Source organism: Lissotriton helveticus, chromosome 2_1, assembly GCF_964261635.1.
Source record: "Lissotriton helveticus chromosome 2_1, aLisHel1.1, whole genome shotgun sequence".
Taxonomy (NCBI): Eukaryota; Metazoa; Chordata; class Amphibia; order Caudata; family Salamandridae; genus Lissotriton; species Lissotriton helveticus.
The window spans coordinates 1,677,509,261-1,677,530,117 of record NC_136059.1 but is presented as its reverse complement, the minus strand read 5'-3'; the positions used below and the strand labels follow the sequence as shown (position 1 = coordinate 1,677,530,117).

Genomic DNA, 20,857 nt, shown 5'->3' with positions numbered 1-20,857 from the left:
AGAGGGCTAAGCACATGACAATCTCCTAGGAAAAATACGATAAGTTGCACAAAATTACAATGGTGCCCTAGGGGCACGACAAACCATATACTAAGTAAATGGTATATGGAAATCGATAGAAGGAATGGAGCTGTCCAGAGGCTGTAGGTTCGCTGGGACTACACTATCCTAACCTCAGGTAAGTAATAGGAGGCCCACAGGACGCGTGTGCAGAGTGTGAACTCACACGGGAGATGCGTAACAACGTCTATGGACAGTACAGTTCAAGAAAAAGGTGAGTACGGACAATCCTGACTGGTTAGGACTAAAACGACTGCGAATCTGGAGACTAGGAGAGTCAAGCTACCCTTGAGCACCGAAATGCTCTTGTTACCTCACCCACGGGCTGCGGGTGCATAGGTGCGAAGTCGTGTCGGGTTTCTGCGTTGAAGTCTATGGAGCCTGGAAGAAAAGATGCTGCAGGCGACCAGGAGGAAGATGTCCGGTGCGATCCACGGGTGGATCGAGGAAGAAGAGGACCTGAAAGCAGAGGGGGACAGTGTTCAAAGTCACTAGCCAGTGACCGGTGTGGAACCAGGAAGGAACCAGGTGCTGTCGTTGCGATCAGGTGAAGAGTGGACGCTTGTCTCTGCAGCCACGTGGACCAGGAGGTGTCTTCGACGACCAGGATGGAGGCACGAGCTGTCCCACGCAGGCTCTCGCTGTCGGATCCGGATTTGGAGTCAACAGGCCTTGGCAAAGGCAACCCATGCGGTGAGTGGAAACAGCGTCTGGAGTGGACCAGGAGGGTCCGGGGTGCTCCTCTTTTGGAAGGGAGCAAGAGCCAGTCTGGAGCAACCAGACCAGCAGTGAAGATTTCAAAGTTCGTCGTCTAGGAGGGCACTAGCCAGCCGGCAAGTGACCAGACAACGCCTCGAGCAGCAAACAGGCAGAAGGGCCCCACGCAGATCTCGTGGATGCTGGAGGGCTGATCTTCGGTGCAGGAGCTGCTCGGGGCTGGGGCTTCTCAATCCCCAAAGCACTTGGTCGAGTTTACCTCGGGAGTCGTGCTGGAAGCGAAGTGCAGTTTCTTTCAAGATGGCCGGTCCCACGTGTCTCGTCGCACCCACGGATCTCAGCTGTGCTGCAGATGTGAGTTGAGGTTGGAGAGGTCTGGGAATCCGGGTCTCGTCGAGCTCTGAAGTCTGGATCCTCGAGGGAAGACGACAAAGTGAAGCCGCTGGACGCTTGACGCTTGATGGTGCCTGCAGTTGCAGGGTGGACACTCCTTGCCCACAAGGGAGATTCTTCAGTCTTCTGTGGAGCAAAACGTCAAAGTCCAGAGTTTCTTCTTGTAAAGTTGTTCAGGATAATCTAACTTGGAATGGGACCAGCTCCTACCTTTATCCTGCTAAAGGGGGCTGTACTGTTGACTAGGTCCCTCCCATGGGTGGGACCAGGAAGCGGGGTGGTTACACCCCCTATCCTTTGTCCGGTTTCGCGCCAGAACTGGGGCTGGAGTGCCCCAGAAACTGGTTTGAACTGGTGTATGCACAGGGCACCTTGTGTGCCCCAGGTATGTCTCATTCCTTTCAGCCCTCCCTACCTCAATACACAAAATCCTGTCTGGGGTGGTGCTAGCACCTCCCAAGGCAGGAAAGCCTTTGTCCAGGCCTCCCTCGCTGGAAGGACTCCCAGCAGCAGGAGGTCAGACTTGTGTCTGTGATGGCAGCATCCATTTTGTGTTCTAAGGCATACATGTCGTGTCCCTCTAGAAGGGTGGAATGCTACCCCCGACGCCAGAATTGGCGAGGGGGTAGTATTCCAATTCGTATGACACCTTACTCGACATGTTTTGATAATGCTATACCAAAGTTAGCATTTAACCGCGAGGATTATAATGCACTTAAGAGTATATGGTATAGCGTTATCATGGAACAGCTATTAGGACTTGGTTCCGCAAGCTGCAGAGAGGCTCAGCTCATGCCAGAGCAACATCTCACACAATTCCAAGCACTCTGCCTTCAGGATTGATTAGGCCTGCCATAGGAGTGACTGATAGGAATATATGTGCCCATTTTAGGGTTAGATATAGGTATAGTATATCTATAGCAAAGGGTGATTACACCACTTTGCCCCAGCCGTCTTACCAGCCAGTTGTGTCTGTTTAGATGGCCAGCCAGGGGTGGCATAATACATGCTTCAGCCCCTGGTAGGCCTTGGGTTCACCTATGCCCTGGGTACCTATGGTACACTGTACAGGGACTGATAAGGTGTCCCAATACCAATTGGTAAATGCACCTAAAGTACATGGATGTCAATTTAGAGAGAGAACAGCAAGGCTGTGGGTCTGATTAGCAGGCCCACAGCCAGGGAAAGTCGTAAACCAGTGAAGCAAAAAGCAAAAATCTGAGGTGACCATAGGCTTGCAGACCCTACTCTCCTACAACGTGCTTCTAGGAGGCTCCTCGCTCCAGACTCCTTTCCCCGGTCTAATTAGGCTCAAAGTGTCCCCCAAACCCACACTTTATGAGCTGAGGTAGGAGAGGAGGCAGGGAGCTTCCCTGGTGAGACCTTCGGGGGAGCTGCTCGCCAGCACCCACGGTGCCGCTTCTGGGGCCGGGCGCCCGGTAATGGCGGCTGAATAGCGGTAGCAGAGGACTGAGCATCTAGCACCTGGCCGACCACACTCCGGCCCGCCTTCCCGCTTTGTTCTGCCCAGTCCCACGCCTTGCGGAGCGAGGGCGAGCCTGGACACCCGCTGACTGGGGCGGAGGGGATCCCGTGCAGATGCAGCGAGAAGTCGGGGGGGATGCGCCCGGGGGGCCTCCTCTGAGGGGCCGGGGCTGCAGGGCCTCACCTACCGCGGGGGTCGCAGCCCAAAAAGGAAGAGGACAGGAGCCGCTTCGGCTCTGAGAGGCTCCCGTAGGGTGGCACAGCGGACGCAGCGCTGTGGGAGGCGACGTCTGCGGAGAGGCCTTGAAGAAGATGGAGGCGCCAGGATCGGGCGCCTGGGACAGGCAAATGGCGCCAACGACCAGGAACTTGCCTTGAGGCCTACGCGGGACCCTCACTTCACCTGTGGGAGAGCCGGCTGACCCCTCCTCGAATTACTGGGCTTTACTGAACCCTCAGTCTCCTGGGGCCCGAGGGGGCTTCCTGTAGGAAGGTAGATCCCTGACTATGGTTGCCCCCAACTTTTTTCCTGGTGTTTTGCTGGTTTCCTGACTTAGTTGACCTGAGGCCCTGCTATCCAGGACCCCAGGCCCACTGCTATCTCTGTTAAAATGGATTCCATGTACCCTAGGTACATATCCAATTGGATACTGAGTCACCTTTTCAGTCCCTGTACAGTATACCTTAGGTATCCAGGGCATAGGTGTACCCAGGGGCTGAAGCATGTATTATGCCACCCCTGGCTGGCCATCCAAAACAGACAACTGGCTGCTTGACAGCTGGGAGCAAGGTGGTGTAATCACCCTTTGCTTTAGATATAGTATACCTATATCTAACCCTAGAATGGGCACACAGATCTCCTATCAGTCACTCCTATGGCAGGCCTTAACAATCCTGAAGGCAGAGTGCTTGGAATCGTGTGAGATGGTGCTCTGGCATGAGCTGAGCCTGTCTGCGGCTTTCGGGATCTATCCCTTAGCCGTTTCCATGATAACGTCAGACCATATACTCTTGAGTGCCTTATAATCCTCGCGGTTATGGTAACTTTGGTCTGACAATATCTAAACATGTTGTGTAAGGTGTCATACGCTTTGGAATACTACCCCCTCGCCAGTTCTGGCGACGGGGGTAGCATTCCACCCCTCTAGAGGGAGAAGACATGTTGGTAGCCTGTAACCCCGGTTAAAGTTGAACATAGCCTCAGCTCCACAAAATGGATGCTGCCACCGAGACACAAGTCTGACCTCCTGCTGCTGGGAGTCCTTCCAGCGAGGAGTGCTTGGACAAAGGGTTTCCTGTCAGGGGCGGTGCCAGCACCATCCCAGACAGGGTTTGTGTATCCCAGGTAGGCAGGACTATAGAGGAAGGTGACTGCAAGTGGCACCCCGGTGCTCACTGTGCATATGCCGGCTCAAACCAGTACCTGGGGCACACCAGCCCCTGAGCTGGGGAGAGACCGGACAAAGGAGAGGGGTGTACCACCCCCCTCCTAGTCCCACCCATAGGGCAGGACTTAGTCGCGTGCCAGCCCCTTTTTGCAGGATAAAGGTAGGAACTGGCCCCCTTCCAAATCAGATCATCTTTGGAATCAAGACACGACTTTCTACGAAAGGAACTCAAGACTTCTTCCTAAGATTTCTCCCTTGTGACTAAGGAGTAGTCACCCTGCACCCGCAGGCACCATCCAAGCATCGCGGTTTGCTGTAAGTCTCTCCTCCGGATCAAGACTGCCCAGCTCGACGAGAACCGGCTTCCCTGGCACCTCTGACCTCTACCTGCATCATCAGCCCAGCTGAGATTCGTGGGTGTGACGAGACCTTAAGGGACCGACCATCTTCAAGACTGCACGACGCTTGCCCAGCACGACCGCCGAGGGACCCTCGAGTGAGTGCTTTGGGGTTTGAGAAGCCCTAACCCTGAGCAGCTCCAGCACCGAAGTCCAGCCCCCCAGCGTCCACGAGATCTGCGTGGGGCCCTTCTGCTCTTTGCTGCTCACCGCGTTGTCCAGGTCGCCTGCCCGTTGGCTAGTGGCCCTTCTGACGACGAACCACGACGACAACACCGCTGGTCTGGTTGCTCCAGACTGGCCCTTGCTCCCCTCCAACAGAGGAGCACCCCGGACCTTCCTGGTCCACTCCAGACGCCATTTTGAGTCCACCGCGTGGGCTTGCATTTGCCAAGAGTGTTGCCCCAATCCTGGGTCCAGCGACGTCGACAGCAGATACCACCGTGGGACAGCTCGCACCTCCATCCTGGTCGCCGACAACGCCTCCTGGTCCGAGAGACTGGAGAGCCCAGCGTCGCCCACTCACCTGGACGAGGTGACTTCGCCCGGTGCCATCCTGGTGCCCACCTAATCACTGGCTAGTGATTCAGGACTTGGTCCCCTCTGCTTACAGGTCTCCATCTTCATCGATCCAGGCTTGGATCACATCGAACTTCATCACTGGTCGCCTGCCAGCAACTTCTTCTTTCAGGCTCCATAGACTGCAACGAGGATTCCCGACGTCTTTTCAGACCTATGCAGCCGCAGCCCCTGGGCTAGGTAACCTGAGCATTTCGGTGCTCCAGCATAGCTTAACTATCTAAGTGTCCAGATCCTTTTTCGTTTCAGCTCTACCTAGTCGGATTCGTCCGATAACACTAACTTTGCATTTACTAGCCTCCATAGACTTTGTTCCGCATCCCGCGTGAGAGTGCACACACTGCACCCGATCTCCCTAGGCCTCCTGCTCCTAACCTTAGGGTTCAGTAGTGTAGTCCTAGCGATCCCAAAGCCTCTGAGAATAGTTACTTACCTGCTAGTAATTCGCATTCCACTTTTGTAGTATATGGTTTTTCGTGCCCCTCGGGCATTTGTGTAAATTGTGCGACTTTCAGTATTTCTTTAAGAGTTTTGTATTGTGCTTAGCTCCCTGACTCATAAAGGGTTCAGGGTAGTCTTGTTATAAATAAATATACTTTATTTTCATAACAACTTGTGTGGTGTCCTTTCACTTGGTGTTCAAGGGGTAAATGTGATGGTAAAACAGCTGGCTTAACACGCCCTCTAGAGTTTAGCCTAAAGACTGCTCTTGTCCATGCTACTAGGATAGCTGGTCTATCAGGTTGACTTACAACCAATCATCAATAAGGGTTGTTTGGACTGATACATAGTGATCACTAGAATAGTGAGCACTGCATATCAGGCCAACTTCTCACACTTCCCATAACCGCTGCCCGGCAACGGAGGCCGGCCTAACACCACGAGGATCGCCACGAGGAGGAGCGGCGATCCTGGGCCTGTGACTACATCAGCGGTGACCTCCTTGTCAGCGGGCATTACATGCCCTAGAAGGTGAGCGGCGAGAGGGGGGGCCATCGCCAGAGAGCCCATCACCCGGCGCGTTGTTGAGCAACTCTGGGCCCGACGGCGGGGAGGAACTTGGCAGGCAAGCCGGGGGTGAGACCAAGTCCTGTGTGTGCGACTGGGAGCGACATCTGGGGGCCCGCTATGCTGGTCCCCTAACAGCGAGGGGGGCCGCGCCAACACCTGGGTAGAGCGGTACACCTGAGGGCCCTGTCTGCAGGAGGTGCTGTCAGAGCAAAGACTGAGGGCTAGACGTGGAGCCCGGAGGCGCTGCCGCACGCGGGCCAGGACATAGGCCCCTGTTACAATCGCTACCCCGACGCTTGAGGGGGCTCCTTGAGGGCAGCAGCCTAACCCCATTGAGCCCGAGCTGAATCCCTCTCTGTGGGCACCGTGGGCCCCTTGCTGGAGCGGTGCTCTACGCCTCCATCATACTAGCCAGGGACCTGTGGGGTGTGCTAGGAATTCAAGAGCAATACTTTGGGACTCCACCGAACAGGGGGTCACAGCAGGAGGCCCCACCTGGGGGCGCGGCCCGGCAGTTGGGTCTCAGCAGCGCCCTCAGGGGACCAGAGTGTGGGCCACAAGGGGCGGAGAGTCAGTCATGGCCTCGACTCGCAAAAAAGCTGAACGAACCCTCACGGACATGTTTATAAAGAGACATAACAAAGGGGACAAAGGCCCGGGTCCCCATCCAAGCTCCAGTCGAACGACGCCAAGGGGGAGGTACCGATCACTCGCGCGTTCCTCAATCGCTCTTTAACTCACTCAGGGAGGACTTCCAGACGCTCAAGCAAGAGGTGGCTGGAGAGGTGAGGGAGATACGACTGGATGTCGATGGCCTGTGGGAACGGGTGGCCGCTCTCGAGGACAATGATCAAACCAGGAGTGCGGAAGTGTAACAACTCCAACAAGAGCTGATCTGTCTCAAGGAGCAACAAGTAGACCTACAAGCTCATGCAGAGGATCTTGAAAATAGATCACGCAGAAATAACATACGAATCCGGGGGGTTCCCCCGTCCGCAGAAGGAGCAGACGTGGCATTATATCTACAGCGGCTTTTCAGGGACATCCTCGGCGCTGGACATTCAAATTGACAGGGCGCACAGAGTGGGTCCGCCGAGACGGGCCTCTGCTCCTCCACGAGACATCCTCGCCTTTCTGCCGGATTTCCCCCTGAAGGAGAAGATTCTCACGGAAGCTAGACTAAAAAAAACACTACAATACCAAGGTCATGAGGTAGCACTCTTCCAAGATCTCTCCGACATAACACTTCCGAAACGAAAGGCGTTCAGGGAGGTCACATCTTTTCTCCGAGGCAAAGAAGTTGCCTACTCCTGGGGCCATCCCTTCAGACTGATATTTAAGTGGAATGGCACGCTGCACCAGATGAGGTCCCTCCGGGAGACATGCGACCTCTTGGACTTTGATCACACGGACTCTGGTGGTTTGCCATCCCGGTCCCAGCAACCACGCGATGGCGGATGGCAAAAGGTACGCAGATGACGAACCTCGCCGGCGACGAGCTCGAAACCAGACTTGGCCACGGTGTTGCAAGAAAGAGAGGCTGCAGTGTCGGCGGTACTCCAAGATACCTCTCCTGATGCCTGAGTGAACTCTTAGCGGGGGACACATTAGCTGTGATTCATAGCTGATGGGCGGGGGAGGAGCGGGGGCCACTCGACGTCAAGCTTGCACACACCAGCAGGTACTTTTCCACATGTCTGCGAGGTAGTAAGACAGACATTGGACTTTGATTGAATATTGGGGGCATCTAGTTGGGGTTGGGGGGGGGGTCGGGGAGTTGGGACGGATTGGGTAGAGGGGGGTAGGGGAGGCGGAAGGAGGGCGGTTGGGGCAAGGGAGGGGGGTCAGGAGACGGGAGGGCGAACCGGTGTGTCATTTTGAGGGGGCCCTCCGTAGGGTGGTTTATAGTGGCTGCGATTGCCTGGATTAAGCGGTATTGCCACATCTTGACACTATGTCAGGCCCTACCATGAAGATAATTACCCTCAACGTAAAGGGGCTTAACAACCCCATTAAGCGCAGAGCTATATTGTCCTACCTAGAGAACTCGGGGGCTTCCATCTGTCTCATTCAGGAAACACATTTGCTGTTAAAGGAGTGGCACAGGATGCAGTCCTGCGTCTTTCCGTAACAATATTATTCCTCCACCACGGACAAGAAGGCGGGGGGCGCTATACTGGTTGCCAGGCACTTCCGGGGCTCGTGGGAGAGAAGGTAGCGGAGGTCAGGGGTAGACTGCTGGCACACACGGTCACTGTGGGAGGCATGACTCTGGTGGTGGGTGTGAGAAGTTGGCCTGATATATAATGTTCACTATTCTAGTGAGAACTTTGTATCAGTCCAAACAACCCTTATTGATGATTGGTTGTAAGTCAACCTTATAGACCAGCTATCCTAGTAGCATGGATACGAGCAGTCTAAGGCTAAGACTCTAGAGGGCGTGTTAAGCCAGCTGTTTTACCATCACATTACCCCTTGAACACCAAATGAAAGGACACCACACAAGTTGTTATGAAAATAAACAGATATTTATTTATAACAAGACTACCCAGGCTCTTTATGAGACAGGGAGCTAAGCACACAACAAAACTCTTACGAAAATACTTTAAGTCGCACAATTTACACAAATGCCCGAGGGGCACGAAAAACCATATATTACAAAAGTGGAATGCGAATTACTAGCAGGTAAGTAACTATTCTCATAGACTTTAGAAACGCTAGGCCTACAATACTAAACCCTTAGATTAGTAGCAGGAGGCCTGTGGACGTCGTGTGCAGAGTGGGAACTCTCACGCGTAAGGCAGGAAAAAGTCTATGGAGGCTAGCAAAGACAATGTTACTGTTCTCGGGCGAACCCGACTAGGTGGGTCGAAAACAAGAGTGGATCCGAACACTTAGAGTGTTGGACTATGCTGAAGCACCGGAGTACTTGGTTTACCTAGCCCAGGGGCTGCGGCTGCATAGGGTTTAAGTTGCGTCGGAAACCCTCGTTGAAGATCCAGGAGCCTGAAGAAGGAAGTTGCTGGCAGGCGGCCAGTGAAGGAGTTCGTAGTGATCCAAGCCTGGATCAGGGAAGAAGAAACCTGTAAGCAGAGGGGACCAAGTTCTGAATCACTAGCCAGTGATTTGAGTGGGCACCAGGATGGCACCGGACGAAGTCACCTCAGCTAGGTGAGTGGGCTCTGCTGGGCTCTGCAGTCTCTCGGACCAGGAGGCGTTGTCGGCGACCAGGATGGAGGTGCGAGCTGTCCCACGAAGGTACTTGCTGTCGACGTCGCTGGACCCAGGATTGGGCAACAAGTCTTGGCAAATGCAAGGCCCACGCGGTGGACCTAAAACGGCGTCTTGAGTGGACCAGGAGGGTCCAGGGTGCTCCTCTTTTGGAGGGGAGCAAGGGCTAGTCTGGAGCAACCAGACCAGCAGTGGTTGTCGTCGTGGAGCGTCGTGAGAGGGCCACTAGCCAACGGGCAAGCGACCTGGACAACGCGGTGAGCAGCAAAGAGCAGAAGGGCCCCACGCAGATCTCGTGGATGCAGGGGGGCTGAACTTCGGTGCTGGAGCTGCTCAGGGTCGGGGCTTCTCTTACCCCAAAGCACTCGGTCGAGGGTCACTCGGTGGTCGTGCTGGACAAGCGTTGTGCAGTTCTGAAGATGGCCGGTCCCTCGAGGTCTCGTTGCACCCACGGATCACAGCTGGGCTGATGATGTAGGTTGAGGTCAGAGGTGCCAGGGAAGCCGGTTCTCGTCGTGCTGGAGCAGTCTTGATCCGGAGGAGAGACTGGCAACAAACCGCGATGCTTGGTTGGTGCCTGCTGCTGCAGGGTGACTACTCCTTAGTCACAAGGGAGAATCTTGGGAAGAAGTCTTGAGTTCCTTTCGTGGAAAGTAGTTTCAGGATTCAAAGATGATCTAATTTGGAAGGGGGCCAGTTCCTACCTTTATCCTGCAAAAAGGGGCTGGCACGCGACTAAGTCCTGCCCTATGGGTGGGACTAGGAGGGGGGTGGTTACACCCCTCTCCTTTGGCGGGCTTTCCCCAGATCAGGGGCTGGAGTGCCCCTGGAACTGGTTCAAGCCGGCCTATGCACAGTGAGCACCGGGGTGCCACTTGCAGTCACCTTCCTCTAAAGCCCTGCCTACCTAGAATACACAAAATCCTGTCTGGGACGGTGCTGGCACCGCCCCTGGCAGGAAACCCTGTGTCCTTGCCTCCTGGGCTGGGAGGACTCCCAGCAGCAGGAGGGCAGACTTGTGTGTCGGTGGCAGCATCCATTTTGTGGAGCTAAGGCTCTGTCTGACTTTAACCGGGGTTACAGGTTACATACATGTCGTGTCCCTCTAGAAGGGTGGAATGCTAACCCCGTCGCCAGAATTGGCGAGGGGTTAGTATTCCAATTCGTATGACACCTTACTCGACATGTTTTGATAAAGCGATACCAGAGTTGGCACATAACCGCGAGGATTATAATGCACTTAAGAGTATATGGTATGCGATATCATGGAAACGGCTAAGGGATGGATCCCGAAAGCCGCAGACAGGCTCAGCTCATGCCAGAGCACTATCTCACACGATTCCAAGCACTCTGCCTTCAGGATTGTCAAGGCCTGCCGTAGGAGTGACTGATAGGAGATCTGTGTGTCCATTTAGGTTTAGATATAGGAATACTATATCTACAGCAGAGGGTGAGTACACCACTCTGCCCCAGCTGTCAAGCAGCCAGTTGTGTCTGATTTAGTTAGTCAGCCTAGGGGTGGCATAATACATGCTGCAGCCCCTGGGAGACTTCTGGGTGCACCTCAGCCCTGGGTACAGGGACTTGGAGGGCCCAGTGCCAATTTAGTACCTGGGTACAATTTGGTGCAGAGAGAACAGCTAGGCTGTGGGTCTGATTAGCAGGCCCACAGCCAGGGAAAGTCGTAAACCAGTGAAGCAAAAAGCAAAAATCTGGGTGATCATAGGATTGCAGACCCTACTCTCCTACAGTGGGATCTCTCTATGTTCCAAATACAGGTCAGGAATCCTTTCGTAAGGGTGCAGTCTCGGATGTCTTACGGACTCAAGATAAATATAATCTTATCAGGGGGACATCAAACTTGTTATGGACCGGGACCAGGATAGATCAGGACACAGCTATGGTATGACTGGGGAAATCTCACTTGACGGGAGAGCTTGGCTGAACCAGAGAGGGCTTCTGGATGTATGGCGGGAGGCCCATCCCAAGAGCACTCAATATACATTTTACTCACACGTACACCATACCTACGCTAGGTTGGACCATTTAATTAGTTCGTCAGAACTTTACCCAATGGTAGATGAAGTGGAAATAGCCCCTGACGCACTTTCGGACCACAATGCTGTGTCACTCTCCCTTACAGTCAGATGGAGGTTACGTGAATCTCTATTACATAGGAAAGGCGTGCTTCAGCAGCTTAATAAATGCATCACCGACTATCTTTCAACCAACTACCAGCCAGGCACGCCTCTTCCCGCGTTGTGGGGGGCTCTGAAAGCGGTAGTGAGGGGGGAACTGATAGCACTTTCTGCAGCGGAAAATAGGGAGCAGGCGGAACAAAGAACTACTCACGGCCAAGGTTACGGAACTCGAATGGGTTCATAGCCGTACGGGAGCCCCCAGGATCTTGCGCCAACTGTAGGCGGCCAGAGCACAACTTGCGGGCCTAGATCTGGACCGTGCAGAATTTGCGGCCCTGCAGCTCAAGCACAACTATTATGTGGGGGGGAATAAGACAGGGCGGCTCCTGGCGAGCAAACTCGGAGCCCGCACCCAGCAAGCCAAGATTGCTGCCATCCGTGATGCCCATGGCGAGTCGGTTACAACCGACGACCAGATCGCTGCCACCTTAAGGGAGTATTACGCGTCCCTGTATAGCAGGGACCAGACCATAAACACAGCTGGTGAGGACTACCTTAACCTTGCGGCAACCATGGCCCTTAATGCCTCGGGCGCGGCTGCTCTAGACCCGCCTATCAGGATCGAAGAAGTCATCGGGGCGATCTCGTGACTCAAACTCTTGAAATCCCCAGGGCCAGATGGCTTCTCTGCGGGATATCTACAAATCATTTTGCCCGTTATTATCGCCCGTTCTAACCAGACTTTTTCATTCTTTTCAGGAGCCGGGCTCCGTTCCACCGGATATGTTAAAAGCTGACATCATCGTGTTGCCTAAACCAGGGAAGGACGCCACCCAATGCTCCACGTACAGACCGATCTCCCTACTCAATTTCGATTTAAAACTGTTTACGGGGGTTCTGGTTTCTCGGCTGGGGCCGCGGCTGCCTGGCATCATCGAGCCTGATCTATCTGGCTTCATCCCGAACCGCCAATGCAGCGACACCACCAAACGCCTCATGCACCTCATTGACAAGGCCCACTATAATCAGTCGGACGCCATGCTACTGTCGATCGATGCAGAGAAGGCGTTCGACAGAGTGGACTGGGGGTTCCTGGACAAGACGCTAGAACACTTTGGCATCTGGGACCGCTTTAGGGCCTGGGTTGCGAGCTGCTACGACAGGCAGAGAGCATAGATTCGGGTGAATGGTAAGACATCGCGACCATTCGACATCCAGCAGGGAACGAGGCAGGGGTGCCCTTTATCCCCCCTTTTGCGCTCTACATAGAACCCCTTGCCCAGAGAATCCGGGACAATCCCAACATTCGGGGGGTTTACTTCGGCGGGGAGCACCACACACTCAGTCTGTACGCGGACAATATCATGGCGGCACTGGACACACCTAGGCGGTCGGTGCCAGAGTTCCTACGTGAGCTAGAGGCCTTCGGGCGGTGTCAGGCTTTAAAATTAACACAGGGAAATCCATGCTTCTCCCCTTGGGTAGCAACGTTTCCGGGCCCGAGAATACTCCCCTGGAATTTGGGGACCTTCGAGCTTCCCATACCTAGGAATTACTTTAACCCAGTCCACGGAGCAGACTGTTTCCTCGAATTATGGGCGACTTAATTCTCAAATTCAAGGGGATTTGCGTCAATGGCAACAGCACTCGCTGTCTCTGTTGGGCCGAATCGCGGCGATAAAAATTTCCATCTTACCTAAAATTCTATAAGTCTTCCAAACCGTTCCTGTGGGCCAACTTCAAGGAACTATCCGCAAGCTGCAAGATGCCATCCAACAATTCATTTGGGCGGGGAAAAGGCCGCGGATGCGCAGGGATCTGTCTCATCGACATCCGGATGAGGGAGGGCTGGGGATTCCTAACCTCCTACAATACTTTCAAGCTGACCAACTCAGGTATTTGGTGGAATGGAGCCAGCCCTGTGAGAAGTTGACCTGATATGCAGTGCTCACTATTCTAGTGATCACTATGTATCAGTCCAGACAACCCTTATTGATGATTGGTTTTAAGTCAACCTGATAGACCAGCTATCCTAGTAGCATGGATACGAGCAGTCTAAGGCTAAGACTCTAGAGGGCGTGTTAAGCCAGCTGTTTTACCATCACATTACCCCTTGAACACCAAGTGAAAGGACACCACACAAGTTGTTATGAAAATAAACAGATATTTATTTATAACAAGACTACCCTGGCTCTTTATGAGACAGGGAGCCAAGCACACAACAAAACTCTTAAGAAAATACTTAAAGTCGCACAATTTACACAAATGCCCGAGGGGCACGAAAAACCATATACACAAGAAGTGGAATGCGAAGTTACTAGCAGGTAAGTAATACTTTTCTAGACTGTAGAAACGCTAGGCCTACAATGCTGAACCCTTAGATTAGAAGCAGGGGGCCTAGAGACGCCGTGTGCAGAGTGGGAACTCTCACGCGTAATGCGGGAACAAGTCTATGGATACTAGCAATCACAAAGTTACTGTTCTCGGGCGAACCAGACTAGGTGGGTCGAAAACAAGAGTGGATCCGAACACTTAGGGTGTTGGACTATGCTGGAGCACCGGAGTACTCAAGTTACCTAGCCCAGGGGCTGCGGCTGCATAGGGTTCAAGTTGCGTCGGAAACTCTCGTTGAAGATCCAGGAGCCTGAAGAAAGAAGTTGCTGGCAGGCGGCCAGTGAAGAAGTTTGTGGTGATCCAAGCCTGGATCAGGGAAGAAGAAGACCTGTAAGCAGAGGGGACCAAGTTCTGAATCACTAGCCAGTGATTTGAGTGGGCACCAAGATGGCACCGGACGAAGTCACCTCAGCCAGGTGAGTGGGCGCTGCTGGGCTCTGCAGTCTCTCGGACCAGGAGGCGTTGTCGGCGACCAGGATGGAGGTGCGAGCTGTCCCACGGAGGTACTTGCTGTCGACGTCGCTGGACCCAGGATTGGGCAACAAGTCTTGGCAAATGCAAGGCCCACGCGGTGGACCCAAAATGGCATCTGGAGTGGACCAGGAGGGTCCAGGGTGCTTCTCTGATGGAGGGCAGCAAGGGCCAGTCCGGAGCAACCAGACCAGCGGTGTTTGTCGTTAGAGTTCGTCGTCAGAGGGTCACTAGCCAACGGGCAAGTGACCTGGACAACGCGGTGAGCAGCAAAAAGCAGAAGGGCCCCACGCAGATCTCGTGGATGCAGGGGGGCTGAACTTCGGTGCTGGAGCTGCTCAGGGTCGGGGCTTCTCTCACCCTAAAGCACTCAGTCGAGGGTCACTCGGTGGTCGTGCTGGACAAGCGTCGTGCAGTTCTGAAGATGGCCGGTCCCTCGAGGTCTCGTCGCACCCACGAATCACAGCTGGGCTGATGATGTAGGTTGAGGTCAGAGGTGCCAGGGAAGCCGGTTCTCGTCGTGCTGGAGCAGTCTTGATCCGGAGGAGAGACTGGCAACAAACCGCGATGCTTGGTTGGTGCCTGCTGCTGCAGGGTGACTACTCCTTAGTCACAAGGGAGAAATCTTGAGAAGAGTCTTGAGTTCTTCGTGTAGAAGGTCGGTTCAGAATTCAAAGATTGATCTGATTTGGAAGGGGGCCAGTTTCTACCTTTATCCTGCAAAAAGGGGCTGGCACGCGACTAAGTCCTGCCCTATGGGAGGGACTAGGAGGGGGGTGTTTACACCCCTCTCCTTTGGCGGGCTTTCCCCAGATCAGGGGCTGGAGTGCCCCTGGAACTGGTTCCAGCCGGCCTATGCACAGTGAGCACCGGGGTGCCACTTGCAGTCACCTTCCTCTAAAGCCCTGCCTACCTAGGATACACAAAATCCTGTCTGGGACGGTGCTGGCACCGCCCCTGGCAGGAAACCCTTTGTCCTTGCCTCCTGGGCTGGGAGGACTCCCCGCAGCAGGAGGGCAGACTTGTGTCTCGGTGGCAGCATCCATTTTGTGGAGCTAAGGCTCTGTCTGACTTTAACCGGGGTTACAGGTTACATACATGTCGTGTCCCTCTAGAAGGGTGGAATGCTAACCCCGTCGCCAGAATTGGCGAGGGGTTAGTATTCCAATTCGTATGACACCTTACTCGACATGTTTTGATAAAGCGATACCAGAGTTGGCATATAACCGCGAGGATTATAATGCACTTAAGAGTATATGGTATGCGATATCATGGAAACGGCTAAGGGATGGATCCCGAAAGCCGCAGACAGGCTCAGCTCATGCCAGAGCACTATCTCACACGATTCCAAGCACTCTGCCTTCAGGATTGTCAAGGCCTGCCATAGGAGTGACTGATAGGAGATCTGTGTGTCCATTTAGGTTTAGATATAGGAATACTATATCTACAGCAGAGGGTGAGTACACCACTCTGCCCCAGCTGTCAAGCAGCCAGTTGTGTCTGATTTAGTTAGTCAGCCCAGGGGTGGCATAATACATGCTGCAGCCCCTGGGAGACTTCTTGGTGCACCTCAGCCCTGGGTACAGGGACTTGGAGGGCCCAGTGCCAATTCAGTACCTGGGTACAATTTGGAGTAGAGAGAACAGCTAGGCTGTGGGTCTGATTAGCAGGCCCACAGCCAGGGAAAGTCGTAAACCAGTGAAGCAAAAAGCAAAAATCTGGGTGATCATAGGATTGCAGACCCTACTCTCCTACAGGCCCGAGTCGGAAAAAAGGTGGCTCATTCAATACCGTGTGATGGCACAGACTGCTCTATAGAAAATTTCTTTCCCGAGGTGCACGAACCGGACGAAATATCTCAAGAAATCCCCGGTAACGAGTACATTAATGAGGGTTTGGGATGCAGTTGTGTACCAAAGGGAGCTTTCTACGTTTCCCTCGCCGCTGACACCTCTGCTTGATAATCTGGAATTTGAGCCCGGGGTGGACAGACTAGCTTTCCCACAGTGGCGCACATCCGCATGCAGATCAGCTGGCCACTTTTTTGATCTCGAAGGCTTTATGCAATTCTCGGACCTCACTCAGTTCTATGACCTTCCCAACCCGAGTAGGTACCAATACTTCCAACTTAGACACTGGCTGATGCACCCAGAGGTGTGCCCACTTGTGGGTCGGAAATTGTTGGCCTTCGAGAAATGGCTTGTTACTAAAGACTCAGATCGGAAACTGATCTCGAAGCTCTATCGCATGCTTTACCCAGCGATCTGCATACCACGTTCAGCGGGTCAGAAACGCTGGGAGTGTGAACTGGGAAGGGCTCTTCCTGACCAGGAGTGGCATGCCATATATTACAGAGCAAACCACACCGCAAGGAACACTGCGAGTAGGGAGGCGGCGGTCAAAGTAGCCACCTACTTGTATCTGACCCCGGTCCGCCTGCATAGCGGTAATCCGGATCGGAGCCCTACTTGCTGGAGGGGTTGCAGCGAAGAGGGTACTTTAACTCACAGGATTTGGGGCTGCCGGGAGGTGGAGGGTTACTGGTCGGAGGTTCTCAATGAAAATGACAGACACCTTGACACTGAAATCCCAAGGTTTCCAGCGTACACACTCCTGGGCCTACCCAACCCACTTACTTTAGCTCTGAAATCAATCCGGGGAAAACAGATAGGACTGGCAATAGGGGCGGCTGTGCAACACATACTGTCACTTTGGGGTACACAGACCAGACCGACTCACACAGGTTGGCTCCACAGACTGGTATATAGCGGGCATGGAGCGCATTCAGGCTTCCCTCACCCAGTCTCAGTCTACTTATGCTACTACTTGGCAGCCGCTGCTTGCAATCCTGTCAACAGAATTCAATGTCCGAAATATCGCTGCCTTCTGAGGCTCTCGGACTCTTCATCTTCGGAGGACGCCACAGGGGGATAGGCGGACCCCCGCTGCCATGTGCGAAACGCACACTGGGACTACCTCAAGCACACCGGTTCTGGCGTGGGGGGGGGGTGGTTGTTGGGGGATTTAGTTCTTATCATCAAAATGAGTTTCTGTTAGGAGATCTTGGACAGGATGCAGGCCCCGTCGGGCACTCCGTGACATTTTCTAGGCAGGCGGACACTGCCATCGCTTTATGAAGTTGCTTGGGGTGCAGGGGGGGGAGGCCCTTGAATGGTTGCAGCACTATGTGCACTTGTACGATGTTTTTTTCTCTGTCCGGAACTCAATAAAATAAAGATAACAAAGAAAAAAAAAAGTTAGTCAAAAAATGACCAAGAGCATCTGCGCTTGCTGGCGCGGAAAAAAGAAGAACTGACGTCAGCGCGCGAGGGTGGCGTCTAAGTACTCCGGGGACGTCATCCCGGTGCCAACAACGCCAACGACGGACACGGAGCCGCAGACGACGCCTAGCGACACGCAGGGGTACTGCTGACTAAAACTTTCCGGATCCAGTCGGATACCTGGGGATATTCTAAAGTAAGAAATCTAACACTGACCTGTTTCTTTCAGATACTGCAACCACAGTAAGTACCGGTGTTCCACATTGTATATTTCTTGCCTGGTGGACGTATTGCCTTATCGCTTCACTACCAGAGTTTAGTCTTTCAATTATGAATGCTCAACAGTAATATTACTTTGGGTACCTTTTCTTCAAGGGCTGATGCAGTTTGTAGAGCAACTGACTTCTCTTGAATGCTTAAGGAATACGCTTCAACTTGATTCTGTAACTCGTCCACACGACGTTTGTGCTGTTTAAGTTCTTCTTCAGCTATTCTTAGTGCTTCTTCAGCTTCTACTGACTGAAAGAAAGTTTTGTGTTTCAGTAAGCACAAACACATAGAACAAACTTAAGGCTTGTAATGAAACCTGCAAAAAGGTTCAATATTAGCAATAGGATAAAAGTGAAAACTCTAAAAACCTATAAAGGAATAATAAGTTAGTATTTTAACAGTATTGTCTAGGAGAAGCTTATTACAAACTGATATGAAGCAGTACTTTCAGGGGACAATACAATGCCAGATTTCTATATACCAATGACTGACCCGTCTAAGGTTCTTTTCAACATCTTCACTAAGCTGGGCTATCACAGCTCTTGAGGTCTCTTGCATGTGCTCTAACTCAATTTTTTCTCGAATAAAATCTGCTGCACGTTCTTGATTATCCTGTAGTTTTCGCGTCAATGCACATTTTTCCATTTCTACTGTTTCCAATTCAGACTCGCCAGCTTTTAATCTCTCTTCCAGTTTTTTCATCTCTGAAAACCATCTTTGCTCTTGCTGTTTTTTCTCATTCATAACCTGTTCTTTTTCATGTGCCATGTGATTCAGATCTTCTAATAGGTTTGTTAACTAAATGGAACATTAGAAAAATACAAATTACACCCTTGAGAAAAAGAATTTCCAACAACAAAGTTAGATCATTCTCTCTAGTAAGCATATGAAGCAGCTGAAAAGAAAATCTTGATTGTTCTTAAACTAAGAGTTACTTACCTTTGGTAACGATTTATCTGGTAGAGACGTTGTCTAGCCGAAGATTGCTTAACTTAGAATATCTAGGTTAATCAAAAAGGGGAATGGACACTGGTATCTACTTAACCATTGGTCAAGTATTGACAACCCTCATAGAACACCTGGTCTAGATCGTTGCGGTATATCTTTTTTCCGCCCCGCCAGGGATCTTGGCATAGTCATAGGGTTGTCAAATAACGTGCGGTATGCCTGCCTCACCCGAGGCTACCTGTGGTTCAGGTAGAAGTGTCCAGAAATCAAAAAGGAAAAAGGGGGAATTTTACACTAAAAACAGTGTGTCACCTTCGTAATTTTTAATAAGAAATAGGTTGACACTGTGTTAAAAGTTAGCGATATATAAGGTATAATCGGGTTACTTGATTACCATATATCAATCAGTATATGGAGGTGTCGACATGTTTCAGCTCTTATGGCCCAGCCGGGTCTAGCGAGCTTTCGTCAGGACAATAGACAAACAAACAACATATAAAGGTACTCACACAATTAGTGTTGGGTCCTATTTAGCTTATTGAGCTGAAATTTTACCTATAATGGGGGGACACAAAATACCACATTGGAAGTATACAGTGTAGGTGATTAGGCATTATCCTGTTAGGTAAAAAGCACAAACTAGAATTGCTAGTATAAAAGAATGATCTGTATCTAATTCAGAATACATACAATTACGCAGGATAGGAAGGTAGGGAGGAAAGGAGGTAAGGTTTAAGCAAGGAGCAATTGGAGTGTCACTTTTAAGGTTAAAAGTCGGTAATGTATAGCACTTTCTTTACAAAAGGTATAACTTGAAAGCCCCTGCGCATTGCTGTTCATATGCGTGGAAGCAATTGGGTAATGTATAGCCACTGGTAGCTACAACATTGACAATGTTGTAGCTACCAGTGGCTACGTTCTCTTCGGTGGCGAATAGATCTAACCAAGGCTCTCCCCATCGCTGAAAGAGGCCTTGCGCCACGTCCGAGTTCAGACGCCATTCGGGATCCATCATGCACCGACGGCTGAGCTCGTCCGCTCTGGCGTTCAGAGAACCTGCCAGGTGTTGAGCCACCAGGGTCACGCCCTGGCGTTCCAGCCATTGCCAGAGGCGCAGAGCCTCCTGGCAAAGGGTCCACGACCCCACCCCGCCCTGTTTGTTGCACAATGCGGTGGTGTTGTCCGTGAACACCTGCACTACACTCCTCCGGACAGAGGGGAGGAATGCCTTCAGTGCTAGACGAATCGCCCGCAACTCCAAAAGGTTGATGTGGAGTCGGGCCTCCGCCGGAGACCAGATGCCTCTGATCTTCGCCTCTCCCATGTGGCCACCCCAGCCCTGGAGGGACGCGTCCGTCACAACTACGTGCTCCGCTTGGGGAAGGGAGAGGGATCTGCCGCTGACCCAATCGCGGTCCATGAGCCACCACTGCAGCTGTCTCGCAGTGCCCTCCGAGATCAGGACGTGGTCGGACATGTTGCCCTGATGCTGGGCCCACTGAAACTTCAGGTCCCACTGCAGAGCCCGCATCCGGCAGCTGGCGTGATGCACCAGTAGGATGCAGGAGGCCATCCGCTCCAGAAGCCGCAGTGTCAACCTGACCGAGACCCGGGATAACGGCTGAAAGATGGGAATCAGAGCCTGAATATCCCGGACCCGCTTTTCGGGTGGATAAACCCAAAACCGCGCCGAGTCGAGAACCGCTCCGATGAAAAGGAGCTTCTGAGAGGGGCACAGGTGTGACTTCGGCACATTGATGGAGAACCCCAGCCGGTGCAGGAGATCTGCCGTAGTCTGGAGGTGGCTGACGACTGTCTGGGGCGAACCCGCCTTCAACAACCAGTCGTCGAGGTAGGGGAAGACTGAAACCCCTAACCTGCGCAGATGAGCTGCGACCACCGCCATCACCTTTGTGAACACCCGTGGGGCGCTGGTAAGGCCGAAGGGGAGCACAGTATACTGAAAGTGCTCGTGGCCAACCGTGAACCGCAGGTAGCGTCGGTGGGCCGGCAGGACGGGGATGTGGAAATAAGCGTCCTGCAAGTCCAACGCTACCATCCAGTCTCCTGGGTCCAGGGCAGCTAGGACC

General features: G+C 52.7%; 1 protein-coding gene across 1 annotated transcript in view; it reads right to left on the bottom strand.

Annotated features, from left to right (window-relative positions):
* Nucleotides 1-20,857, bottom strand: part of LOC144818836 (uncharacterized) — a 1,999,126-nt gene that overhangs the window by 458,810 nt on the left and 1,519,459 nt on the right. The window contains 2 exon segments of the mRNA XM_078676624.1: nucleotides 17,913-18,068; nucleotides 18,312-18,617. Of these exon segments, the coding sequence (XP_078532750.1) occupies nucleotides 17,913-18,068; nucleotides 18,312-18,617 (462 nt within the window).